This window comes from Cryptococcus neoformans, chromosome 1 (genome assembly GCF_000091045.1).
Source record: "Cryptococcus neoformans var. neoformans JEC21 chromosome 1, complete sequence".
Lineage (NCBI taxonomy): Eukaryota > Fungi > Basidiomycota > Tremellomycetes > Tremellales > Cryptococcaceae > Cryptococcus > Cryptococcus deneoformans.
Genome location: NC_006670.1, coordinates 1,404,794 through 1,431,132, shown reverse-complemented (window position 1 = coordinate 1,431,132; position 26,339 = coordinate 1,404,794). Strand labels below are relative to the sequence as shown.

Below are 26,339 nucleotides of genomic sequence, written 5' to 3'. Positions count from 1 at the left end.
AGAAAATCGCCGAGGATTGATGCCAGGATCCATGGAACAAACCGAATAGGTCTCGTAGGCTACGACCTCAAAATTTACTCCTTTCTACACCAATATGGTGCACGATCAACCACCGCCAATCGTCGCAAAGCAGGAGAGTTGCTCTTCGACTTCGCGCAGAGTCAGTGTCTCGGCTCTCTCCAAACCAGGGCAGCCAGTGTTACAAGGGTAACCCCCTTGCTCATCAGCGGGGCATTCAAACCCTGGTTATCTCTAGCGGTGGTCTATTGGAGGAGAAAAACGAAGAAGAAGTCAGCCGATGGAAGGAATCGGGAAAGGTGGGGGAGCAGCCAACAGCAAAGACGTCTCTGGTGCTGCAAGTGATTGGAGGACTGCAGAAGCTAGAAGTCGGCCGGTAGGAGTGAGGAGAGGTCGGTCCCGAGAGCAAGTGTATCGGTTGGACTCTTACATAATGTTTATTAGATAATCAATTACGAAAGTCGCATAATTAATTATAAATAGTGATGACCCGTAAGAGACTTCACGGGGTTTCGGGTAAACAATCCGTTTAAAGACCCTACCCTATACCCTGTCCAGGACATGTCCTGGCGGGGTTGTCCGGTGACTAAGTCGTAAACGGAGTCCGCGCCGAACCCATACATCCTCCACCACTGTACGCACGCACTGCACGACCATTATGATTGTTGAGCTTCTCTATCTTCTTCAATAATGCATGCATATGCATATATACTACATCACATCGCTATTTCGTTCATGATGACCACACGTCGCGACCACTTGTAACTTCGTTCAGGCTGTAACGTTTGTGAAAAACTCAGAATATATACTACTGTATACTGATGTCGCTTGCAGCTATGTTTGAGCTATGTGCATTTGTACCTCTTGTCTTTCCTCTGCATAATGGTACGTCGCATTTCCAAAAGAAATATTGGATGGCCAAGGGCTTCGGCTGACCCGTCTTGACCCATTTCCCGAGTTCTCATCCTTCCCCATCACTTCTTTTCTCACCAGCTTTTCCTTCGATTACCCGTTTGATTACCTTTATATGTAGCCACAGGAACATAATATGGGAAGGATGAGGCAATCATACGTGCATGAACGTAAGTACAACTATCATATGGTTACAATTTAAAACAGTTACAACGTTCGATATCGATAAGACTGATGCACAATCATGTTCTTGACAACTTCCTTGACGACATTGCTCAGCTTGTTTAGCCCCATCGAGTTTTTAATCCTATACTCCTCAATTAACCCCGCAGCTTCCCTCTCACCCATGTTCATCCCCCGAGCTAGGTCTCTGATGGCCTCATAGATAGGTTTTCTCCGATTGAACATCTTTTTTTCGGCTTCGTTCTTTTTAAACTCGTTTCGTTGACTCATTTCCCTGACAGGTAATCGACCATTCCTTCCAACGATGTACTCATCCCATAATTCTAGTACATCTCCTACCTCGCGATCCATCTTGTAGACCAATGCTTCGAGTTGAACTAGGTCACCAGAGTCGCTAGCGGAGTTGGGCTGAGAAGCGACGGAGTTGGAAGAAGCGGATGGGTTAAACCCCCCATGGTGTTGACCTTCAAGTACACTGGTCGTTTGGCTCTCTTGGGCGTTGACTGACATATTATCAGCTAACATTCACGCCATCCATGACCATCTGTGACAACATGCTCACCATTTGATCGAGATGAAATGCTGCCGCTGTGTTGGCGGCGAGCCATTGCATGGAATGCATCTCCAATACCATTCAACAGTGCATCATATTTCTCAGCACGCCGCTCTTCCTGTATAAGTTGGGAATTGCTGGCAACGGACGCAGCTAGTCCTGTTAACGTGGTGTCGATGTTATATGTGGCCTTAAACAAGGCAGTGAAGTTGGTAGAGAGATAATCGGAAAGTTCAGGGATAAGTTGCCTTGCATCCTCGCTCATGCGTGCTTCCGCGCTTTGCGCTTCGGCTAGCGCCCTTGCTTCAAAGGCAAGGAAAGTGGGTGTGGAGAAGACAGGGTGTTTCCAGACAAAGAGGTCAGGTTCGAGCTGGCGAATAAAGGGAGCATCTTGGATTAATACCGAGCGAAACCAGTCCATGAGTTTGATGAATGCTCGACCAGCTTTGTCGCCTTGGAAGCGATCGGGGTCGAAGAGCTCAGCCTCACTGCATATTCAGCATCAGTTAATTAACTTTCCACATGTAACGGAATATGACTCAACGCAGCATCAACCCATGGGAAGACGCTCTCGATAAGCTCCTGAGGCACTTCCATGTCGCGAGGAAGGTAATAAGAACCTTTCTTTTTTGGGAACCCTGCAAGGGCTCTCAATGCTTTGAGAGGGAATTTACTGAGGTAGACAGTTTCCATCACCTTTGTACACCATCTTCCTTGCCTCATGATATCTTCTTCAGGCGCGCCGCCATCTTCGGCAAGCTGGGCTCCCCATTTGCGAGACGTGTGAGTGGACGCTCTACAATGGATGTTGCAGCTTTGAAGTGCTTTTCGCACACTCTTGTTCAAAGCGTCATATTTCAGACGCGTAACTGCGTTGGATTGGCGGGACACAAAGAGTGGGATGTGATACCAGTCCTGGCGATTTTTTAAAGAGGGAAAAGAGACATCTGAGTTAATAAAGGGCTCTTCACTGAAATGGAACCTAAGTAGACCAAATCAGATCATTTGGACAGCAACTTCATAAGGCGGCAGAAACAAAACCGCTCACCGGGCAAACAGATACAGAACAAGGAAAGAGACGGGGCACCGGGTCACATCCTTGTTCCTCAACAGAGTTGAGTACTGGATCTGACCGTCATGTGTCGTCTTCCCCTCTCTTATGGCGAAAACGACACCACGACAAGGTGTGGGTCCCTCATCCTCGAAGAGTCTGAGGGACATGGACGATAGGGTAATCCTTAGCTGATCATCCGCACGTAAAAGTCCATGGATGCCGACGGCTTGCGCAGCGAGATCGCGCAGACCTTCGACGCTGTCCCGATGCAGATAATGGAGAAACAACTTTTTCATGTTCTCGGTCGTCGCTATCCCATCGTAGAACAGATCTGGAGGGCGGGCTCAGCTTAGATTCTTATTACATGGAAAGGCAGGATAAAGCTCACCGTCACCTTTATCATCACAACGAAGGATACTTTGTTCGTTGCGTACACGACGTAGAGCGTTGAGGATAGAGTTGGTTGCTTTCGTGCGCGGCGAGGGAAAGGCGTTCATTCCCGCCTGCCTTTGGGTCTCCCAAAGGTCGACAAGAGCAGCCAAATAGAGCCTGACAGAAGCAAGAGATTGGTTGCACTGCAGCAGATGCTCAAGACTCGAGTCTGTAGGCTCGTTACCAGCCACCCTGCTCTGAAGCTGAGATAGCTCACCTGCACCATGATATCCAAGACTCTCACGCAATTCCTTAAAATCCGGCAAGTCATTGACACCATTCAGAAGCATCTGGCGCTCGTCCTGAACGGTGTCTGGGTCGGCAGGCTCATCAATACCTGCAAGCATTGAATCGTCGACTTCCTCGTCTTCCTCAATAAACAGTGCCGTCTGACCTTGCTCCTGACCCCGCACAGTTTGTGGCACTTGCCCACCTTGGGCTTCTCTTACAAGGATGTGCGCCTGCTTCTTACCTGCGAAGTATATCAACGTATGCTCTACAAAGCCTGTGGGGAAATCATTTACGGTGATGGTCAGGAGGAAGTTTAAGTACCCAATTGTACAGATACGACGCTGCGTTTGCCGGAGTTACAGTATCTCTTCAGGTTGAAGAGCAACACGTCAGCCAACAACTAGTACACATACATCTTTGGGAGATGGCGGCTCACTTTGTAAGAAAATTCATGTGGGCACAGTACGCATACCATTGCTTATTTTTGGTTGCATATTGTCGTGCTGTTTTCAATGTCAAATTACTTTTGCGAAGAGCAGCGATATCTTGCATCGTGTGAGCCGTGCGAGGATCGAGAGTGTCAGCAGGTTGGAATGCGTCAAGCCCCTTTGTGCGTCTGGTAGCTGGCATTGTGCAAGGTGGTGGCAGTCAAAAAAAGTTGAACGATGGATAATATGAGCAATGTTGTTCTAATATGTTAGAAAGTATCATGGATGAGGTTACTGTAATGACATTGGATGCGTGGGCTGACGCCGAGACTAATGAGGCCGTATTTCCATTACGACAGATATTAACCCGGGACAGGTTGAGCAAAGCTCCAGTAATCTGTAGTTTACTGGAACTGATGCAACATGCAACAGGTCGTATAAATTCTAGTTTACTGGAACGCTTCCTGGGGACATTTGAAAAAAATCGGCGACCCCCACTATGAGGACATGTCCCCGCGGCTCGCCTTGTCCCGGGTCCCTGGTTCCAGAGAACAATTCAATTGCACCAAGTTAATTTTGGGAAGTACGTTCAGTTTTAGGTGTTTTGTTATTAATGAAAATGGACGTGTCCGTTCGAGTGTGTGGTATTATGATGATGCATTTATTATAATGCACTTTACATATATGTACGGCGGCTCGTTTGAAGCTAGACTTCTTGTTATTTTTCAGCGATGTGGGGCCATCGCTGTTGAAGTCTTGGTCGGACAGAAGGACGGTACCATGTTCCTTCTTCTGCGAGATGCGGGTCATTGATGTGCTGCTGTCAGGCGCATTCTTTCACAAACTGCGTGCCCGTCATGTTCAATGACATAGAGTCCATCGACCTTCCTTAACTCTGGGCCGTACAATCAATTCTACCCATTGCTCGTCTTGAAAGGGAAAGACTTATACCATAAAGCTCGTCGAGGATGTTTACCGCCATGTTCATCATGGGTCTGGCGTAGTACCTTGTTGCTAGCAGCAGAGATGCGCTTTCTGTATTCAATTACTTTGTCAACTCTGTCACAATCTTTGGTGGACTTACTTGGGTAAGAATGGCTAGATAGCATGGAAAGATACGAGATTGACGTGTTTTAGATCTCCGTCCTCTTGTATCTCGTCCCACATTGCCTCTTCCTGCCGGAATGAAAGCTCAAAGCATCTCATCACGAGACTCTCTTCCTTACAAGTCCCCCTTTCAGCCATAGTTCACCTACGCTCCTTATTTCTTACCTATCTCGTTTGCTTCTTCAAGGGCTTTGACGGCTTTATGCCTTGGGACTACAAGTCATTCATCACCAATTACATCGGTATCCCGATCTATGTCTTTGCTTATATTGGTTTCAAGCGTAAGTGCTGGAAGATAGGTAACGATAGTGTTTGACAAATCTATGTAGTGATCCGAAAAATCAAGGCGGTTAAGACGTGGGAGATGGACCTTGCCTTATTACTACTGGCGCTCGAGAGTTCCACATCTGGATGAGGAAACGGAAGAAGAGCAACAATAATACAAGTCGATGTCATCGACGAAGTAATCATCTACCAAATCAAAAACTGATAAAAATACTTGTCACTTTGAGGGATTAGTCAAATTCCCTTAGAATTGTGTAGGAAATGTTGTAGAGAAGTACAATACTGGTACCTACGGAAAAGAATGTACCCCCTCCCATTTGATCCCGTTTTTCTACCTATACAAACAACATCGATTGCATGTATCATTTTACAATGCATGTTTTCGGGCAAACCAAGTACATAAACAGATTCTATGCATAATTTACAATAATTTAGTACTTGGTAGACTTCCCTTTCGCCTTCCAAACTGCTACACGCCTCTGTTCCATCTCATCTATGAGATCCCTCACCTGCCCCAGGTCGATCTCATGCCATGCCTCCTGTATTTGTTTCCAGAGCTCATCAAGCGACGTAGCGACCCTGTGGAAAACCGCGACCTTGTCTTGATGTAAACATATACCTGACCGAACGCTTTTTGCCATAGTTTCTTTGAAGAATACGTACAAGCGGCGCAAAATCACCCAAACGCATGGGCAATAAAAAATGACCGTCTGCGCGAAATCAGTGCCACATCAGGTAACTCCGCCTGCCACCGGCGATACATGCACAATAGCTTAGAGCCTGTGTTCTTTGTGCTTTACGTATCGTATCTCTGGTTGCTTCTTGATCCATACATTTCTTCATAATCAAGGATCAGCAATTGATGTACAGCGCCTAATTGAAACAGCTGCGAAGGACTTGAGCACCGAATACGAATTATTTCACGACAGGGCTCTTGCAATTACCGAACTTATTTCGACTGTCTTACTCCACGCCGCAAATTATTCTTCCTATCTGTCAACCTCAATGACTTCGTGCGTGCTATTGCTGGTCATTCCGTCTGGAAGAGGCAATTCCTGGTGTAAACTGACGATGTGAACAACAGTAACCCGCCTGTCAAGTTCCTGGGCGTTACACCTCCCATTACGACTGATCCTCCAAAGCCCAATGACATCAAGTCTAGTGAAGCTTTGATGGCAGACCTTGTAGCCCTCAATCAATTCGAATCCGATCAGGAGAGGAAGGTCCGGTATGTTACATTGAGCTGGAAAAACGAAGATACAGGCTTATTCGGACGCAGAGAACGACTGCTTTCAAATATCGCCCAGCTGGTTGCTAAATTTGTCCATGATGTGTCTATAAAACTCGGCATGTCAGAAAAAATAGCTTCAGAAGCAGGTGGACGAATCTATACTTCGGGTTCCTATCGGTGGGTAAATTCTATGTATCGAGTTCAATGGCTAACTTAGTACATAGTCTCGGTGTTCACGGCCCCGGATCAGATATTGATACTATTTGTGTCTGCCCGCGGCATATCTATAGAGAGCATTTCTTTGGTGAATTTCAAGATATGCTACGTGCTTGGCCAGCAGTGACTGAAATTTCTGTGAGCTCGTTACTAATATCCTAGAACCATGCTGAGGATGAAGTAGGCGGTCGAGTCTGCTTTTGTGCCAGTTATGAAGACTGTTATCTCTGGAGTAGAAGTTGATCTGCTTTTCGCACGTGTCAATTTGCCAGAGGCGGGAGATTCGTTGGATATCGAAAAGGATGAAATTCTTCGAGGAGTGGATGATGCATCACAGAGAAGTTTGAACGGTGAGTCGGACGGCCAGGCTTCAGCTGACAATAGCAGGTCCCCGAGTCACGGATATGATTCTCAACCTCGTTCCAGACGTTGCAACCTTCCGTACAGCTTTGAGGACAATAAGATTATGGGCAAAGCGTCGAGGTATTTACTCCAACGTGCTGGGTTTCCCGGGTGGCGTAGCATGGGCGCTTCTTACCGCTCGAATATGTCAACTGTATCCTGCCGCTGCACCAGCAACTATTGTTGGCAAGTTTTTCCCTATTTATTACCAATGGAGCTGGCCCCAGCCTGTGCTGTTGAAGAAGATTGATAACGGACCTCCCAACATGCAGCATTCTGTGTGGAACCCCAAGGTACGTTGAACAAAACTTGCACAGTGGCTCACACCCATAGCTTGATCGACGAGACCAAGCGCATCGTATGCCGGTTATCACCCCTGCTTATCCCTCAATGTGCTCTACCCACAATATTACTAGTTCTACTATGTCCATCATTCGAAAGGAAATGCTGCGAGCAATGCAAATAACGGATGAGATTTTGAAAACTCCTGATAGCTCATGGATACCGTTGTTCGAGAAGGTTGACTTTTTCAGCATGTACAAAACTTATGTTCAGGTCGTCGCCTCTGCGTCCACATCGGATGGCATCAAGGATTGGTATGTTCAATCAATACTTGTTTGAGCTAACAATCTATCAGGAGCGGTATGGTCGAGTCTAGAATACGAACGCTGGTAGGAGACTTGGAAAATACCGACTGCATCATTACGGCACACCCTCAAGTTGGCGGCGTAAATCGTGTATTTTACTGTTTGACAGAAGAGGAGCAGGCTGCGGCGAGTCAAGGTGAACTGACAGCTGAGATGATCGACAGAACAGAAGAAGATGTGAAGAACAGGGAGCATAGGAAGATCTACACCAAAAGTTTCTTCATTGGATTGGAAATTGAGAAGAAATCTAGTGAGTGACAATAATATGGACAAAGAAGTATATTGATCATTTCATGACAGAAGAGACTGGTGGACGTGTGCTGAACCTCTTCTATCCCAGCAAGAAGTTCTGCGCTGTGTGTCAAAACTGGGATAAATACAATGAAATGGAGATGAGCGTCATTCTCAGGCCTGCAAAGAGGTGTGTCATAATGATATAATGTAGCACTTACACATTCAAAGATCCGAACTACCCTCTTATGTTTTTCCTGACGGGATGCCCAAGTCGAAGAAGAAGACAAAGCGACAGCAACAAAACGTAAGTATTAAGACCCATTACAATTAGTGTCTTTATTGAATATCGTGACTATAGGGCTCTGGAGATGCTGGGATGAACGATGGCTCGGAAGGGCAAGGTCCAAGTAAACGCACCAAGTCAGTAATCTTGTGGGGCGAGGTCTTGTGAGCTGACACTGTATCAGGTCTGAGCAAACATTAATTAACAACTTTGAACCCCAACAACAACTTCCTAACGGAGTGCCTGTGCCAAATGGTGCTGATCCTGTCCCTTTAAAAGATGGCGCTGGGCCTGTAGATTTCAAACCCCCACCCGGCATCGAGGATATGCCCCCATTGTCAACTGCTGTTATGTCTTCCTTTGCTACTGCCGCCAAGGGTGTCGCAATATCTCAAGACGAAAATAGGGAAGGTCTCGTGGTCCTCAACCAAACCGACCCAGCCTAATAGACCTCGCTTTCCACTCGCCGTTTCGCCGTCTGTTCCTGCTTCCACTTTTTCAATTCATCTTAGGGGTTCTTTCATATAAAAACATTGTATAACAGACATCGGCTTTGAACAGCTGGATTGACATGTGGTGACTTACGCAAGAAGATTCGGTAGGAGTTTGGGTTGAAAGGGCAGTGCGCAGGATATAAGGATTGTATGGTATTAAATTCATTAACGCAGGGTCTGGGCAAGGAAGCTGAAAAAATAGCATGCACCTTCATCGGCTCTGTTTTTACGTGCAAGGCGTAATTGACTATGTCCTATATTATGTCCGTGGCGGAACCTTCGCACAGGCCTTTTGCCCGCTCGGTTGACGCGACTGAATTATATAGAAATTATCCTTCGTTCAGTTGTTGCCTGTTGTATTTTTCTTACTTCAGTTCTTCCTTCCCTCCTTCCTTCCTTCCTTCCTTCAATCTCCATTTGTTTCCAACAACTACTCGTACGCTTCAATCATTATCATGCATGGGAACCGCAAAAGACAAGCTACTCCTGCTATAAGCATTGGCAAATCAAGTTCAGAAGAAATAGTCAAACGACCAAAGGGGAAGGAGAGGCGAGGCGCAAGACAACAACCAACAGCACCGTCTCTGGCAAGCCGGCCAGAGCAGCCACAATGCGAGTCGCAACGAATCCTGACACGAGGATCACAGATTGAAGAGAAGAATACCGGACAAAGAGGCGATGTCATATTGGAAGGTGAGATCAAGGAACAGAGGGTAAGCGGCGCAGCACCCCACCGCTTGTTTTGCCATGCTGAGGCTTCGTTTTTCGACCTGTAGACGCTTTCATTGCATGCGCCATTCACGGGCAATCTTGCTGCAGCATGGTACGACCCAGAGGAGAGGAAGATACAGGTTCTGGAAGACACGAAGGACACGTTGAATTGGGATCTGGCTTGTCTTGGTAAGCTTCTTGTAAGATGACATGGCGATATTTTTTAAGATATTAATCTATCTTTTAGTCATAGAGCAAGTGCGGCCCACGCTTATCATAGTGAGCACTAAAACCCAGAACTCCCTGATGGAGAAGATAGAAGAGTATCGTCAGTTGTCACTGTTTGAAGGAATAAATGGAGCATTGTTGACTCTTGAAGTAGGAGACGAGAATAAGTGTGAACTACTCCTCTTACCTTCTCGTTCTTGTAGTCCCAAGGCAGCTTCTATACAGCTTGCTTCTGTTCGAGTTTCAGACTCATCTGTAACGTTATCTGTCTGTCGCGCAGAAGAACAATCGGCGCACGAGCCGCGCAATGGATCGGCAATAGAGGATGCCAACTGGAGAGATGAAGGTGCTGGGATGGGAACTTACAGGCTGAGTTTGGTTAAGCTAGGGTGTTGGATGAACATCAATGCGCCTTTAGCTGTGAGTGAAGTCCTGCATCCATGCTCAGTGGTGCCAACCAAACTTTAGACGGTAGCAGCTGGAATTTTAGTTGAGCAAGTAAAAAAAGGTCGCACAATGGAGGCCATGCCAGGTGAACAACACTTCAATGGATTAGAGCTTACTGTCTTGGAAAGTATGGATTTGTAGGTTTCTGTCAAACATACTTTCTAATTAGCAGTGATTTACGGGCAACAGGGAAAGGCACATGCAGATAAACAAGGATGCCTTAACGTAAATTTTTGACTGGTAACATTTATGCTCATTTGGGAGATGGCTGACTGCCTGTATCAGATCGTTAGCAATCTTTGATGTGGAGTCGCACGCATTCATGTATTCCGAACAGAATAAACAAGCATTGTCTATATTCGGTAGAAGATTTCACCAGCCCGTTTTGGAAAGTCTATTATAGACTGATGGTCACCACAGGCAAGCTTGACTCTACTGTCACCCCCCTCGGCAAAAAGCTACTTCACACATGGCATCTTCGCCCATTACTCGATCTTTCCGAGATCTCTGCCCGGCATGACGCTGTTGAATTCTTTTCTTCCGCCGAGAACGCACCCATTATGACGAGCTTGAGGAAAACCATGAAGGGTGTAAGGAATGTGCCTGCACATTGTACGAAACTCCAGACTGGAAGGGGGAGCTATGTCGAATGGAAATGTTTGGTGGACGTGAGTGATGTCGTGAACTTATGGCATACCGGTGGAGAGAAATTACTGAGAAGTGAGTTCTTCAATAGGCTTTGACAGCTGCACTCGAAATCAGGAATTTCATGTGTGGTATAGCTACTCCTGTGCCATTGCCAATTGCAGAAAAAGTGGGTCATGGCCGTCATCCCTCAGCTTACTTAACAGATCAGAGAAACCGTCAGAGATAATCTTATCATTTTCTGCCAAGATATGAATGCTGTCGTAAGTGGGTCTTGAAATCTAACGCACTGTTCTGAACAAAAGGTAGATTGATTGGGATGCTTCAAGACTCGAAAGCCGAGTTGCTGTTCGACCAGGTGTTGACGATGAGCTGGATAGCTGGCGGGAAATATACGCAGGTATGCGTGGTGGTCACTATCTCATGTATTTGATCAGACTGACGTTCCTCATAGGTCTTGATGTAACGCTCGTATGTGCCCTCTCCCATTATCCATTGAATGTTCATCCTCAGGGTGTTCCAGAACCAAGTAGCTTTAATGATATATTCTCAAGTACCTCCCGGCATATCTTCTAGCGTGAACGTTGTCTACTTGCCTCAGTTAGGATACCTCGCAGTGATACAGGCAGATGCAGATGAGCCACCAGAAATACCAGGATGGGAAAGTCGAGTACGTGTTGTAACGGACAGCTTCGTGCGATAAGCAATTAACGATAGCTGTTGTGGTAGTTCCACACAGAAGATCGGTACTATTATAAGACGGTAGAGATGGAGGACTTGGATGACCATTTCGGTGACTTGTACACATTGATGATCGGTGGGATTCCTTCTTCCCCAGTATGAACTTTTGCTAATAATGCGATTAGGAAAAGAGATTGAAATCATTCAAAGGCTGGTAGAGCACCTTAAGGGCTATGAAACATCAATTCTGCGGACTGTCGATACCATAGCGGAGTTGGATTGGTGGGTTTTCTCGTATCGTATTTGACTTTGCTTATGTTTCTGTTAGCATCTTGGCATTGGCTCGAGCAGCAAGAGATTTCGGGCTAAAGCGTCCCATCATGACGGAAGAGCCTGTGCTACAGATTCGGGGGGGACGACATATTCTGTATGAGAGTTTGGTTCCTCGGTACATTGAGAACGATACCATGATAGCGTCTGGAGGGGTCAATGGTTTGGCCAGCATGGTAAGGTTCGCACCATGATACTTGTGACCATCGGAGTTAACACAACGACAGATGATTATCACAGGCGCAAATGGTTCTGGCAAGTCTGCATATGGCAAGCAGGTGGGCCTTATATGAACTTTGAAATGGTCGAGGCTGATATCGCGCATTATAGGTCGCTTTGATGGCTTTCATGGCGCAGATAGGGAGTTTTGTACCGGCCGATGGAGCCAGAATTGGCATTTGCGACAAAAGTAGACATTTTGTCATACAACATAAGAATGAGTATTGACAACAATCTGGGTAGTATTCACGCGTCTCCAGACCCGCGAGTCGACTTCAAGAGTAAGGCATCTTAGGGGGTGTTTCATAGCCAGTCTGACCTTCTTAGTAGCATGCTTCCGCTTTTATGATAGATCTTGGCCAAGTTTCTCAAGCACTCAGAGGTGCAACCCGACATTCCTTGATCATAATGGACGAGTTTGGTAAAGGTATGTACGAAACCTCGCATACTGATTTATAGTCCCCATATTTTGCAGGTACCCATCCTGCCGACGGGGCTGGGCTTCTCGCCGGTACAGTTGAGTATCTTCTGCAAGGGGTTTGTCCTCGATCAATTGTCATGACCCATTTCCAGTGAGCCGACAGATGAAGACCTCTTCAACCATGTTTACTTCCTTACTCAGCGAACTTTTTGCCAACCATTTCATTACGGAAGACCGATTACCAGTGCGGTTTTGCCACATGAAGACGCTTTTGACGAATGATTCAGATGACATACATTATCTTTATAAGTAAGTCGTATATTTTCTTGTCAAAGCCCTTAGTCGGGAAATACTCATGTATATATATTAAATGTATAGGCTTGTCCCTTCACTTAGCTTAACTTCAAACGCAGCAGAATGTGCGCTCAGACACGGGATCCCGAAGAATATTGTTGACAGAGCCCAAGAGGTCACGTATGTAAATTATGTGGAAAGCTGTTGCCCCGCTGATCAGTAGTCATCAGCAAATGCGTCTCAAAATTTGAAATATCCAAGTTGCTCGATGCGACTCTGACAATGGAAAATATACGGGAAATCAAAGCAGCAGAGGAACTTGCCAAGCGTTTCCTGGCTTGGGATATCGACCCAGACAGTGAAGATGTGATCGACGTATTGCAGAAGATGATTGAAGCGACGGATATATTCCTGGAGGATGATTCTTCTGTCAGTGCGGAAGGAACAACTGCGAATCGAGAGAATGCTACGATCAGTGATGAAGAAGGTAGTATAGATTCAAGCGAGGAGATTGACTGAGAATTTTCGGCTTAAGACTTCATGTTCACCAAACAATGCAAATGTACGGAAATCATTCTGACTACGTAGATATTCAACTACCTCTTTCATTCTATCACTGCTGATAACGACCGATGATTAGTATCCGCCGCCGGAAAACAGATACGTTTCGATTATCACGCCTTCGGTTCAACTAGCCGTACGTAGGGCGTCGATCTCTTTCTCATCACTTCTAAATTCTCAGATTCGTACTTTTATTACTCTAAGTTGTTGTGCAATTAAGTTATGGATTTCAATAACGCTGCATACTATAGCCGGATTATGTGCTTGGCATATATACCCCTCTTCTCTTTGCACTGTACCTATGACTTACCCACGCGGACGCTGAATTAAAGTCATTTTGTTCTAGGTTCTACGCCCGGCATACAGTATTAAAGATAAGCTAACTATGTCGCGTATCCTGTACCTGCCGGTCGCCCATCGGTGGTTGGTTGATCATTCAGACAGAGTGCTTGTTCTTGGTTTTGTGGATCTCCCTCTTGGCATTAAGCCAAACACCATGCATTATCCTCGATCGTATGCTGTATGCTCTACATATTATGCGGCGGTATGCTGCGGGCCATTAATTATTCTTTTTTGTAGTGTACTCGAGTAGTTCTCGCCGCTTTCTCAGCAAGTATCATTGTGAATATGTTATAGCTCACATTTGCTTGTCTCGTGTCTCTTGTATAGTGTGTATGCGTACCACGCTTGTATGTACTCATAAAGTCTATAATAGACTACATGCAAAAGATAAGGGCGAGTTGAGAGCCGTGGATTGATCCATGCATGATGACGATTCAAAGCAAAAGCCAAGTCGTCCAAGACGCACGGGATGTTTTTTGAGTAACCGTATTTTTTCCGGCTCCCGAGCTTCACTTCTTCTTCGCACTCCCAACGCCATTGTTCCAGGTTTCATTATCTATGAATGGAACGTCTCAGCTTTCAATAGCAGCACCGATGAACACGACAAAATAACAACTCTGATTGAGGCTCAAGACACAGGTTGATCCATCCTAATGAGCCATTAGCAGATATTATGTACACTTTATTTTGATCCTTAAACACTGTACCTCACCCTACCCGCGACTTCCTACCTGTCACCAGTCACAACATGCATTCACCTGTCTGTAAGATCTCTCGATCGCCCATTAAAGTTGCGCCATTGTTCCCACAATTCCAGACTTTAGTATGTGGTTGGAAACAGAACCATAGGCGATGATAGAGAACATATACATACATGATGCAGTCAAGCAGGATACAGCATGGTGGAAAACGTGAGAATGAAATGATGAAGAAAAAGAGTCCAAACGGCCATAGTCGATGAATCAACATGCACTGCAAGCCCAAAACCTAAGAGCCTTAAAAGCAAAAAGTACAGATGAAAGAAGATGAGAGATGAAGGATGGAGGATGAAGAAGGAAGAAGTGCGCAGTCTTCGCAATTGCCCAGGAAACCGAAAACCGGAAGTCAGGGAAGATAACCGCTTGAGACGTCATATTCAGTTCCTTAATCCTTCCCGGCTGAAGATAATAATAGCAGAGGGGCGGCAAATGCCGACGGCATAAGAGAACCGGGGAACAACGAACGAGCAACAGACGGAAGAAGAAGGTTATAAATTAGAATAGCACAGGGTAACGGACATGTGGCATGTGGGTGAGGGTCGATCATATGCCATCCTATGGACTGTAAACGTTTATTTGTTTGGGAAAAGGAGGCGAGAGACGAGCCATGCGAATGCATATAGCTTCAAACTTCGAATTTCCCACTAATGAGGGTTGCGAACTCCGGGAATCGTTTTCTTGTATTTCGTACTTACTCATGCTGCACGACCGTTCCTATTACCCATCGCAAACTGGTGCGACCCCACCCCCGGCACCGCCTTGTGACTGATTTTGACGCTCGATGTCCGTGTCGACTTTCGACTCCTCTGCACACGCCGAAGAAGCTCAAAGCTTACTGCTACGTATGTACGGCATAGTATGTACCACGATATATAGTAGTCGTCCGGGATCGACAAGCATGTACAGACGTCTACGTGCTACGCGTGGCAGGTATATTACGCTGGTGTACATACGCGCATCATGCATCATCATCCCCGTCAAGCGTCTACGCACTCAGAGCGGCAGACGCGGTCCGCAACCCGCAAGTCGTCCGAGATTCCCAAGGGATTATGCCGGTTTGAGGCCGATATTACGATATTATAGAGTGATTTCAGCGGGGGCTAAAGCATGGTTAAGATGCATTACCGGGTTGTTTACTGTCTAATGCCATGGCGAATAGTGCATGTGCATGGAATCACGGAATCTTGGATAAGGGCCAGGGAACGGAACTCAGGAACGCGCGGTTTCTGCCAGGTGGAAGATGAGAAGAGCTCAGGAATCGTTTCAGCCCGCCTCCCTCGACTGCTGCTCAGTTCTAATGCAACGTCCGTCGTAGTGTCCCAGAGCATCTTCTTTTCCATCTGTCTCTATCTTGCGAGTGTATCTCTTCCAACCTTCGAGGCATTTTCATATACTCTCAGAGGACAGACACGCCAGCCCCCGTGAAGACGCAACGATGTCCGCCTAATAGAGTCTGTCCCAACAACTACTTGCCAAGCAACAGGCTACTTACAAGCAACGAGCTTCTTATAATCAACGATCGTATCCCGGGCAGTTCGGGCAGGGAAAAACAGGGAGCATATCAAAAGCTACGAGTGAGCCCAAAGTGAGGGTGCAACAAAAACTCTGGGTAGTTTGTTTGTGTCCAAAGGAGATTCTGCGGTGACAGTGAGAGAAACAGCCGCTGGTGTGATCGTGATCTGGGATCCCTCTCGTTGTGGGTATAAATTCGACACATCTCTATCTCTCTCCCTCTTTGTCTCGCACTGACGTCTCCTTCCCCCAGATCGATACAGGTGCTACTCCTATCGCACCGCTATGGACGGACGATTCTAGTACGTAACGCCTGCCATCGTCCCACGAACAAGACGATCAACAACTGACTTCGATTCGTTCAACTTGATAGCTAGCACACTCTGTTGCTTCTTGCTCTATTCTGTGAATTTTGAACTTGGTATACAATCTCATTCGTTTGGTGATAACCGTGAGTCTCCTTTCTCCGCATACTTGCAGTGCAGTTGCTAAGTCAGACCGTTCCGTGTTTTGCATCCTATCATCCTTTCGCTTCTGTTGGGTTATGCTTCCATTCTCCTCCCATACCTCCTATCCTTTGTCCGTTGAATTGAAAAATTTGTCGTAATCCATATTTGGCCTACCCCTCCTCTCTACTTCCTCAACTTTTGAAACTACCTGCTCGGGTGATTCATTCCTCTCCAGGGTCGGGACAGAACTCTCTCTGTTAAAGACTGCTGAGGGATCCCATCTAGCGAGTCCAAAAAGAACACGATGGACCCTATCATTGTATTGTCACACCACATCATTGCTGTTCCATCTCTCGATACAATCCCCCAATCAGAAGTGCCCTCTCCGCAGCCATGCGAGTCTCCTCCTAGTGAACCTCTGACGCCATCCAAGCCCTTACCACATCCGCAACGGCCGACACAGTTATTCACTCCGGCGGATGCCGTGCAAAACTCTACCCTTGTTTCATCTGTATCCGGAACGTTCCAACCAAAGGCAGGTCGGTACTCCTCTCAGCCTCCGTCAAGGTCCCGTCCCCGCTCTCGTTCTGGTTCTGGGAGGTCAACACCTTCTATCCGTCGTAATGTCCCTCCTATCCATATTCCCCCATCAACACCGGAAGATCCTCTCTTTTCGGCCTACCCTGACAATGGCGACACGCCGACCCACCTGAAAGGGAAACTGAAGACTAGTCTTTTACCACCTACTCCCAACAAGAATTTGTTCGAAAGGGGAAGCTATGTACCCATGTCAAGGTCTAGTTCATCTCCTTCTGCTAAACAAAATCGATGGAGTGATAGAATATCTGCTCCTGCTACTTCACCATCCTGCCAACCCCGTCGTAGACGATCATCTTCAACACCGCCACAGTTTTCAGACCATGCTGAAGAAGTTAAAACTGTTGGGCCTAGTAGGAGGCCGTTTAACGCAGGTGGGTTCCGTTTGGATAAAGTTCCCAGCCGACGAGGCTCGCGTGAGCGGCAGTCACAAGGTGACAATGAGGAGCTATATAATATTGGGCAGTCCTCAAGCTCTTATACGGCTGAGGCTCCAACCAAATCTATTCCTTTGGAAGCTATAAAAATCAGCTGTCTTGGGTTTTCTCCAGACGATGGTGTGGATGGTGAAAATCAATCGTCAGCTTTGACGTATCTCTCCGGGTCATCTTCTCCTAAACGACTTTCTCCGCATTCCAGCTGTATCGGATCTCCTGCTCGTCAAGACGACCAGTCCTTGGAAAATTACACATCGACTTCTGCCTCTGGCGAGCTTTTCTCACCTATGAGTTTGACTCATACTCACCCTTTGTCCTCAGCAAGCACTTCCCTTTCACGAAGTGCAAAGAGCGGCAAGGAAGGAAAAGGGGACAAAGAGAAGGAGGAGGGGAACAAGGACATCGCTTTGGTCGCTGTCAAGCAGCAGAGATCCGCGCAGTGGAAGGAGAATCAGGTAGAGCGTCGAAATCGGTTACAAAAGCGAAAGCATGCTCTTCTCGAGCTCGTAGAGACTACAGTTTCCCACACTGACCATCTCAGATCCCTCGCTACTATTTATTTGCCACAAGCTGCCATCATCCCTTCATTGTCTAATACTTTCACCAGGGCTCTCTTGCCAAAGGCCGTAGAACTGCTCGATTTCAACGAGCGGCTACAGAATGACATGATCAAAGTGCTCAAAGAGGAAGGTGTGGGATACAAGGAAGGGGGGATTAAGAGAAAAAGCGAAGGAGATGTATTTGAGACACGGACTGAAAAGGAAACGGGGGACGAGATTATTGAGATGGAAACTGACCTGTCAGAAAGACTCGATAAGGCCATCAAACAAATCGTGAAACTGTGCCTCGATGCCGTAAGTCTCTTCGCTCTTTGAGACAGCTTGTTCTTTCATTAATTCTGTACAGGAAGCGGGCTTTGCCCAGTACAAGGATTATTGTGTCGAATCTATTGGCACGTCGAATTTATGGAGCAAAATCTCATCCCGTGCGGAGATCCAGACATTTGAGAAGCGTTGCCAGTTCCTCAACAATAACCGACATCATTACGGCTTGCAAGAGTTGCTTGAGGCGGGCGACCTTTCGCCTATCCCGGCCTCTTATCAGTCTCGCCTTCAATTCGCCGACTATCTACATATCCCTGTTCAAAGGCTTGGCCAATTCCCTCTCCTTATCCAGCGTATCATGGGAACGTCGTCAGACACCCCCGGGGTTTCCAGTGAGAAGCTCTCAGAAGAGGAATGGCTCAATCAAGCGAAGAACTTGAAATCATATTTGGGGGAGCTGTATGTCGTCATGAAGACACTTGGAGACGTTGCGGATGCTGCTCGTGGTGCTCGAGAGAAGAAGATTGCCACCGATACTGTCATTGACCGCATTGAACCCCACAGTCAGGTTACAAAGTCTTTTCTTAAAAGTCTTGGAACCACTTACCTCATCGGTGCCCTCGATGTCATGTATCAGCAAGCTTCACCTGTTCCTCCGATGCATCACGCCAAGGTCAAGCCTCTCGCTGCTTTCTTGTTCAAGGGATACCTTATTCTTGCAAAGGTTAAGAAGAACAAAACATATGAAGTGAAGCATTATTTACCACTGTCATTGTTCGACATTGTTGATGTCGAAGCGGGCAAGTTGAGCTTTTACGGCTGATTTGTCACTGGACACTGATACTTGTTTTCATAGGTCCTTTGGGTTTTGCTATTCGACTCCGTGTAGTGGATACCATCTTTGACCTTGGTGCCAGTTGCGATGCAGAAAAGGTGCACTGGCAGAGAGGAATTTTGGACGCCCGCGAAGAATGTGACGTCTCACCGTTTGATCTCCCTTCTAGCGTATCTTTACGCCAAGCCCGTTCTCGTCGAGCGTCAATGGACCTGGAACAACGTACTCCTCTTGTCGTCACAAGGACTACTAGTGCCAACAGCCCAACAACGAAACGTCACACTATCACTTCTATGGCCATTGTTGAAGGAGAGATAGAAGCTGGCTTGCCCTTTGCCGGACATTCTCCTGGGCATAATAGCCATCCCGCCACCCCCTCTCGATCGCCTATCAGAAGTAGCTTCTCTTCCACTCCTGATCGCAACAAACCCGACCTCATATTCCGTAAACCCTCACAGGCTGCTCGTGATTTTGTCGTTAATGGGTTGGCGGACGTCTTCTCAAGCGAGCTTTCAATGGCGCGGATGAGCATAGGGTTTAAAAAGTCGACAATTAGAGAGGAAAGTAGGCAGGCTGTCGTCAATCCGCCTGCTTTACGCCGGAAGATGAGCGTCTTGGATATAAAACCTTCACAAAACATTGCCTTCTCTGGTGAGGTTCGAGGTTCAATCATTGAGAGACGTAAGCATAGTCAGCGGGCAAGTTTGCCAAGTAAGTTCCTCCCTGAAGAGCTGTTGGTGAAGGAGCCGGCAGAACTCAGTAGAGATAAAGGTCAGGGCAAGAAAGTAGAAGAGAAAGACGAAGATCGTGGTTTTGGGCCTTTCCGCAATGCCTCGGAGTTTGGCAGTCTGGGTAGGGAAAGCTGTGAAACGTTCGTCCGAAGCAACTCTACGGCATCTCTTACTGGCACTAAAAAGCCTCATGTTAAAAGGTCGTCATCGTTTAACCCATTATCAGACGAAGGTGTACTCAAGTTCATGTCAAAGAAGGATAAGGGAAAAGGAAGGGCAGTGACTTTGGATCAACATAGGGACATCGAGAGGGAACAGGAGCGGGATCCGGTCAGCCATCCTTGGCGGCGACAACATGATACCAAACAAAAAACTACGAATAGTTACAACTCGAACATTGCGAACTACCTTACAATGCGAAACAAATCGCCCCCCGCATCTGTGGTTTTATCTCCTACCTATGAGCAGAATTCTTTTGCCCGTGTGATAGAGGACGAAGCAGATGATGATGCCATTGTCATTAGCCCTGTCGGGGCGGAACCCACTGAAACGCCCACCCCGCCTTCGGTACCACGTCCTGTTGATGACCTGACGCCCATTGCTTCTCGGTCTGGACGACATGCTTCCCTTCCGGAGTACTCAATCCCTCTCCCTCATAGTCAGTTGCCCTCCTCTTCCTTTGGCTTCTCCTTCTTTGGTTCCTCCCATGGCTCCTCGTACAACAGCGCTGTTCAACAAGACAAGCAGGAGAAACAGTCCATGCGATCGGTGCAAACCTTGCAGAAGTCTTTAAGAAGGTCAATGAGCTTCATGTCACTGAAGAAGCCGAGTACGACGAGCTTGTTTGAACTTGAAGAGGAATCGAAGGACTCGAAGGGAGCGGAAGCGTCGACGTCCAGTCCGGACTTGAGATCAGCGCCAACCTCATCTGCGCCCGCAGTGGTAGGTGGTGAGCTTGCAATTGATACTACCGAACTATCAGGAAGTCGATCATCTGTGCCTGATACGCCAACGAGGCGAAGGAGCATTCGGGGAATCTGGAGTTCATTCACCCCGATGAACGGCTGAGTATGGAGTAGAGGAGGTGAAAGAAGAGGAGAGAAATGTTGCATCCGGTTTCATTTATTAACAACACTTTTAATTATTTATACATCCCAACAAACATTATTATATCAGCATAGCAAGCCTAGCTGTCACACACAATATAGTAGCATTAGCATAATTTCGGTCACTTTTCTCGCCATTTTATTCAGATTAGTCATTGACATCAAAAGCAACTCAAGTGTACTGTGTCCCTCCTGTAGCCTGCATGGATCCGTTTTCTGTCGGTCATCCCAGCAATGTGACGATCTTGCTCTGAATTGCCTTTGCAGGGTGATCTAAATTTGGTGGGATTTGAACCAAATTTAAATACATGAGAAGTTAAAAAGATGAGGCAAAAAAAGTCCTTTTCATATGAGGTTGTCACGTCTTGAACAATAGTTGCTATGCTTTTCTAAAATGCGGTAAACTACGTTTTTACAATACATAAATTACGTCTGAACCACCAAATGTGTCAAAAATCCGTGATGAGGAAGGAATCATGATTCGCGCAAGATCCTATCAATCTGTTCGTTCAGCCATCCTGCCCGGCTTTGAAGACCGGCATTGGGGAAGAGTGTGTATATGGCTTCTCTGGTCTGCCTCTTCGTCCTGTTTCGCCAAGTTCTATCAATCACCGATACGCCAATGATTGATACAGTAATTGACTTACACGCTCATGAGATCCTGTTTGCTTAACCAAGCTTTCAACTTATCCAAAACCTCCTCATCTTGCACTTCCTTCTCCTCGTTGATACTCAGTCCGGCCAGCCTACCGGCACCGCTTTCCGCCATAGGCCCGCCCATGCTGAATGAACTCATACGACTCTGGTCACCCATCCCCATAGCCATCATAGTACCCCTCGGTCCAGCTACCCCTCCGGCTATGCTGGCATTACCAGTATGTTGCAGTCCCATCATAGGCAAGCCCATGGTCATCATCATGGGAGATCCGTACATTGACATTGGATACTGAGTTTGAGGTGGGTAGAAGGTCGCTTGTGAAGCGAGCGAGTTACCGGTCATCATTGGATGGAGGAAACCTGGGCCGCCCATGGCCTGCTTGAATGGGTCGTACACTGAGCCAGAACCCCACATCGACATGCCTGCCATGCTCTGCACCCTCTCCACTTTTGGCTTCCTTCCTTTGCTGAATGATTTATCACCCCTCATGCTTGGGTCGCTCGATACCTGATGTAATCTTCCTGATTCATGACCCATTCCAAGCGGGGAAGAGTCTCGCCAGTAATCAGCCCCAGGTGGCAATTCTGAGGCCGATGAACGGAAAGAACGTGAGCGATTAGGGTGGAGATGTGGCCGATAGGATTGACCTGTTTGAGTCGTACGTTGAGACTTTTCGGAAGGAACTGGAGACTCGGAGTGAAGTGATGCTGCTTCCCAAGCATTCCATTCGTACTCTGGTAGTGCATGTGTGGTTAGCGCATCCAAAGGTATAGCAATAGCAGAGATTACCTTTGAAGGTCCGATAAGGAATCATCCCTTCGTTGAACGGTTCGTCATCGTCAATGACGACGGTCTTCTGGTTGCCTTCGCCAATCACTTTACTATACGAAGCATTATTAGCTCCAGTGCTCCATGTGATGAATGACGTAAAACGACTCGTACCGAGTATTGCCCCAACTGAAGTCATCCATCGACCAGAATGAATAGATGGGTAAAAACACGGACCAAACAGGGAAAGCGAGAATATAGACGAGCATCCAGCCAATAAGCATAAATTCACGTTTCAGGATAAAAATCAATGCCTGATAGATGTGTTAGCCGTTCCCGATGGTAAGGTATATAGATATATGACATGAACTCACTTGAAGACCGTAGGTTGCTCCAATCATTGCCAGCGATATAACTGGAATCGCCGCCTTACCCGTAGATACGACAATGACAAGATAGATAAGCTGCAAACTACTTGTGAGCCTCTGGAAATGCAGCGATGACAGGGAGAGTAGGGCAGTTACTCACATAACCACACGTGGCCGGCAGGATGATCGTACCAAGTAAATCCAGGAAAACGACCCATCTCATCGAGAAGAGACAAAATCCACACATCTCTGGCAAGAACAACAGTTCTACAAGGTTATGGATCGTGGAGTTGATCCATCTTCGTCTTTGCGAAAGTAGTACCGACCATTTCGAGGGAGCTACCGTGTATGCGATAGCGTCAGGTGTAAACTTCATCTTGAAAGTGGGGAAGTTTTTCATCATCAACGTCGTTAGGTATCGATCTTCACCCAGTGAGAAAAGGTTCTTTTTATGCAGCGTATCGACATTGGGCTCGGCGTATTCATCAATGACGACTGAGGAGATGATCACTGGCCGACCACCTTCTGCTGTACGGATGCGGTAAACTGAAAAACAGCCAGGAAGACAAGTGACGCTGCCGAAAAGGGACTCAAAAGCTTTCGTAAGGTGGTGGGAGATGTAGTATTCATAGACCTGATCATCACTACGTCAACCCAACTTCCACGTTAATCAGACACTTAAGCTCACCTGAATCATAGTAGTCAAGCTCTCATTCTCATTGGCAAGCTTTGTTTCACCGCAGATACCGATAATTTGTTGATCGTCTGCCGTACAAGCAATAAGCCTGTTGAGCGAATCGGGAGCCACACTCGTATCGGCGTCGACCTGGAAAATATACTCGTAGAACGCTGGATCTATACCTATGACATTGCGCATCTGGTGGTAAATCTCCAACTCAAGCGGCGTCATGGGGGCGTCGAAATGGACTCGGTTGAGATATTGCATCAATAAAACTTGGGAATCACGTTTTCCTCTGTTACCGGGCTTGGAAATTTCACTAGGTTTGCCGACTTTAACAACAACAATATACCTGATATTGTTTCAGTTTGATAGCAGACAAGATCCGGAAGAGAGACTCACGGAACGACGTGCCCTTCAAACTCGTATAGCCCGGAATACACTTTGCCATAGTTCAACTGTTTACTTCCTTCACCGATACTTTTGAATAATAAAGGTTCCGCCTCAAGCTTATCGTCTACACCCAGCAGATCAAGCACGATCCTAGGTGTCGGTCGGTTATTCCCGCTACCGACAATGTTTCCATCACAAATGATAAAGATGAGCTTGCGCTTGTCGTCATAATTGAGAGCCGCAAGAGAGTCGATTGTGCGCTTGAGTGATTCTTCACCTTCAGTATAGCAAGGTACTTGGCAAATGACAAATTTATCGAGCAGTTCAGGCTGACGTTTGGATCCGAGTTGCAAAGCCGCAAGGACTATGGGATCAGCCCAAGATTCTCATAACGTGACTCACATTTGGAAGCGATGGTAGCGATGAGAATGATACTGAACGCTAACAGCAGATAATTCTGAACAGTACACTTGGGCGTCTTTCTGAAGTCCAACTCTCCGAGGTAGAACGCATTGTTCAAACAGGTCATCTGGTTTGCTGCATCTTCGGCCGTTAAAGCAGAAAGCTTTTCGTCCATATCCTTTGTGATATCTTGCCCGGCAGATGTCTGAAACAAATCAGAAATATCAGAGTTGAGGAAAGAATAGTTGGGAAGATCGGTCCCGGATGACGACGAGTAGTATGATACGGTATAGATGTAGTTGCTCAAATCATAGACTTTATTATTGTAAATGGCCCAATATCTATCTTTAATCAGCCAGATGAAGCAGTCAACTCGAAAGCCTGGACTCACTTGCTGTCCGAATCAGCGCCAGATGCTATAGAAGACTTGTCAAAAACATAGTATCCCTTGTAGTACTCTTCCAGAGCGGGATTCAGGGTGTCAGTGTACCAGTTGATATCGTTTAGCTTAGTGTCCTGATCTGTCTGCAACGGGCCCGACGTATGCACTGCGTACTGGACGATGGGTGTAAAGTTGGAGTACATCAGTGTAAGGTCGGTAGAAGTGACGAGATTGGGACATGCAACAGTCATCGGCATGGGAAAGTAGTTGGTCAGATCTTGACCAGCGAATTCGAGCATAAGAGCAGATGAAGTTGTATATGAGGACAAGTCAGAGTGTTGAGCTTTGTAAAAATTTGTGAACTAGAATATTAGCTCGTCATCAGCCTGTTTGGAACTTACGTCGTAGACTTTTCCGGCAATAGCAGCATAGTAATCATCGTCACCTTGATGCGTTGCCAGTTCCGTCTCATTCCAAGCTTTGTCGCTATCCGGACAGAGCAGCTTCCCGAAAAAGATGATGTAGAACAAGACAACCGCGCAGGACAAACAGATCATCATGAAGATTGCCAGTTTCTCTCTCCAGGCCATCCTCACATCCGCTCGCTTCATCCTTCCAAGATGAACCAGCAAGAACGAAGGGATCCACCAGGTCAACATCCATGTGATTCTGATCCACCATCGTCGAGCATTTGTCGTCGCCATGACTTCCGTTGCATGCACCTTTTTCTCCTTGAGGGCCATTCCGTCTGCTTCCAGGTCGGGTGTGTAAGGGGCAGGGTCCAGAGGTGCTTTGATGTCGCTATCATAAGGAGCGGAATACGATGGGCGCTCGGACCATATCGTACCGTCGTGCTGTTCGTACCCATACGGTTCAGCATCTTCGTAGCCTACGTTGCGGCCTGGCCGTGGGGTTTCATAGAGTGGTTCCTCAAAGGAGCCTGATCGGTCTTGCTGCAAGTATGGCTGATGACGAAGGTTTGTGAATTGCGACTGATTTGGAACAGCACATAGGTCCCGCTGAGCGTATGGGTTTGGCCGGTCGAAACTGGTTGATTGTCTGCGCGGATCATGATTACCGTCAACAGGAGAGCTTTCTTGAGTGTCTGCAGCTGATCTCTGGTCGAGATGAGAGAAGCGATGAGATGGTGCTTCTGAGCTGGTTGGCGGCATGGTGGCGGTGTCTGCGGCTTGGCTGTGAGAGCGTTCTTCCCGCTGTATCCCTCGCAGAGACCTACCCGTTGGCGTCGACTGCACAAAATATCCAAGTCAAAATTAGGAAATGAGGCGGAAGAGGGTCCAAAAGCCCCCAAGCTGCTCGTCGACAGAGGCGCGAGGTCCGTGCGCCAAGGGGAGGTGTCAGTAGGGTGATGTCCTTGTAGCGCCGAGGGCAGGACGGATCTTGGTTTGTTTGCCTTTTCGTGTGAGATGTTGATATAAGCTCACATCCGATGCAGTTTATTCCTTTCTCCTTGAAGCATGAGACCCTTGAAGCCAAAGTAAATTATCTTCGCCTCGTTTCACACAATCCCCGTCCCTCGATCAACAAAACACATCGTGAAAAATCCCAGAAACACGTACGCGTATTGCTTTCCCTACTCGTTCTCCCCTGTCACTGGGCTATAGCCATACCCGCCCTTTACACGTACCCTTGGCCGACGGCTTTCATGCTCCATGGCTATACAATTCACCTGTGAGTTACATCATATGCTGTGCCTTATGTACCGCTTTTTGTCTGTAAAAATGACCCGTTCCCAGGAAAAAAGAACAACAAAGGCGGCAAGGCTGTTTCACCTCCACCGGATAATGAAGAGTCCGGAGATCTCTCACCTGAAGCATCGATCGGGTGCAT

At 47.0% G+C, this 26,339-nt stretch overlaps 6 protein-coding genes across 6 annotated transcripts; 4 read left to right on the top strand and 2 right to left on the bottom strand.

Moving 5' to 3' along the window:
- Positions 1-1,090: 1,090 nt before the first annotated feature.
- Positions 1,091-4,074, bottom strand: CNA05340 (transposable element- crypton-Cn1, putative). Its single transcript, XM_566846.1, has 8 exons — positions 3,820-4,074; positions 3,677-3,750; positions 3,370-3,624; positions 3,109-3,321; positions 2,715-3,051; positions 2,211-2,648; positions 1,676-2,154; positions 1,091-1,616 (listed from the first exon to the last, which is right to left on the bottom strand). Exons 1-8 carry the CDS (start codon positions 4,011-4,013, stop codon positions 1,138-1,140), a joined length of 2,469 nt encoding a protein of 822 aa, XP_566846.1. The 5' UTR covers positions 4,014-4,074; the 3' UTR covers positions 1,091-1,137.
- A 428-nt stretch (positions 4,075-4,502) lies between these two features.
- CNA05335 (hypothetical protein) lies at positions 4,503-5,607 on the top strand. Its single transcript, XM_024656097.1, has 3 exons — positions 4,503-4,899; positions 4,949-5,199; positions 5,248-5,607. Exons 1-3 carry the CDS (start codon positions 4,838-4,840, stop codon positions 5,331-5,333), a joined length of 399 nt encoding a protein of 132 aa, XP_024514169.1. The 5' UTR covers positions 4,503-4,837; the 3' UTR covers positions 5,334-5,607.
- A 417-nt stretch (positions 5,608-6,024) lies between these two features.
- On the top strand, positions 6,025-8,958 carry CNA05330 (polynucleotide adenylyltransferase, putative). Its single transcript, XM_566844.2, has 12 exons — positions 6,025-6,216; positions 6,288-6,431; positions 6,483-6,611; positions 6,659-6,788; positions 6,835-7,000; positions 7,038-7,345; positions 7,386-7,648; positions 7,690-7,949; positions 8,000-8,120; positions 8,162-8,237; positions 8,292-8,353; positions 8,401-8,958. Exons 1-12 carry the CDS (start codon positions 6,209-6,211, stop codon positions 8,660-8,662), a joined length of 1,929 nt encoding a protein of 642 aa, XP_566844.1. The 5' UTR covers positions 6,025-6,208; the 3' UTR covers positions 8,663-8,958.
- Positions 8,959-9,059: 101 nt separating this feature from the next.
- On the top strand, positions 9,060-13,467 carry CNA05320 (meiotic recombination-related protein, putative). Its single transcript, XM_566842.2, has 25 exons — positions 9,060-9,423; positions 9,487-9,610; positions 9,669-9,749; positions 9,804-10,069; positions 10,118-10,233; positions 10,286-10,321; positions 10,382-10,458; positions 10,517-10,764; positions 10,833-10,910; positions 10,948-11,004; positions 11,051-11,141; positions 11,196-11,212; positions 11,265-11,411; positions 11,471-11,558; positions 11,608-11,704; positions 11,751-11,928; positions 11,980-12,030; positions 12,083-12,161; positions 12,215-12,252; positions 12,302-12,398; positions 12,447-12,543; positions 12,594-12,701; positions 12,771-12,866; positions 12,917-13,248; positions 13,327-13,467. The coding sequence occupies exons 1-24, from the start codon at positions 9,166-9,168 to the stop codon at positions 13,203-13,205; spliced, it is 2,814 nt and encodes a 937-aa protein (XP_566842.1). The 5' UTR covers positions 9,060-9,165; the 3' UTR covers positions 13,206-13,248; positions 13,327-13,467.
- A 2,197-nt stretch (positions 13,468-15,664) lies between these two features.
- CNA05310 (hypothetical protein) lies at positions 15,665-21,072 on the top strand. The gene is made up of 6 exons (XM_024656303.1): positions 15,665-16,043; positions 16,113-16,161; positions 16,233-16,310; positions 16,544-18,196; positions 18,249-18,966; positions 19,023-21,072. The coding sequence occupies exons 4-6, from the start codon at positions 16,613-16,615 to the stop codon at positions 20,798-20,800; spliced, it is 4,080 nt and encodes a 1,359-aa protein (XP_024512073.1). The 5' UTR covers positions 15,665-16,043; positions 16,113-16,161; positions 16,233-16,310; positions 16,544-16,612; the 3' UTR covers positions 20,801-21,072.
- Positions 21,073-21,126: 54 nt separating this feature from the next.
- Positions 21,127-26,055, bottom strand: CNA05300 (chitin synthase 6, putative). Its single transcript, XM_566840.2, has 12 exons — positions 25,726-26,055; positions 24,890-25,671; positions 24,498-24,850; positions 24,107-24,447; positions 23,714-24,068; positions 23,321-23,663; positions 22,793-23,266; positions 22,639-22,728; positions 22,439-22,578; positions 22,286-22,377; positions 21,486-22,230; positions 21,127-21,424 (listed from the first exon to the last, which is right to left on the bottom strand). Exons 2-12 carry the CDS (start codon positions 25,658-25,660, stop codon positions 21,313-21,315), a joined length of 3,816 nt encoding a protein of 1,271 aa, XP_566840.1. The 5' UTR covers positions 25,661-25,671; positions 25,726-26,055; the 3' UTR covers positions 21,127-21,312.
- Between the last annotated feature and the right edge of the window lie 284 nt (positions 26,056-26,339).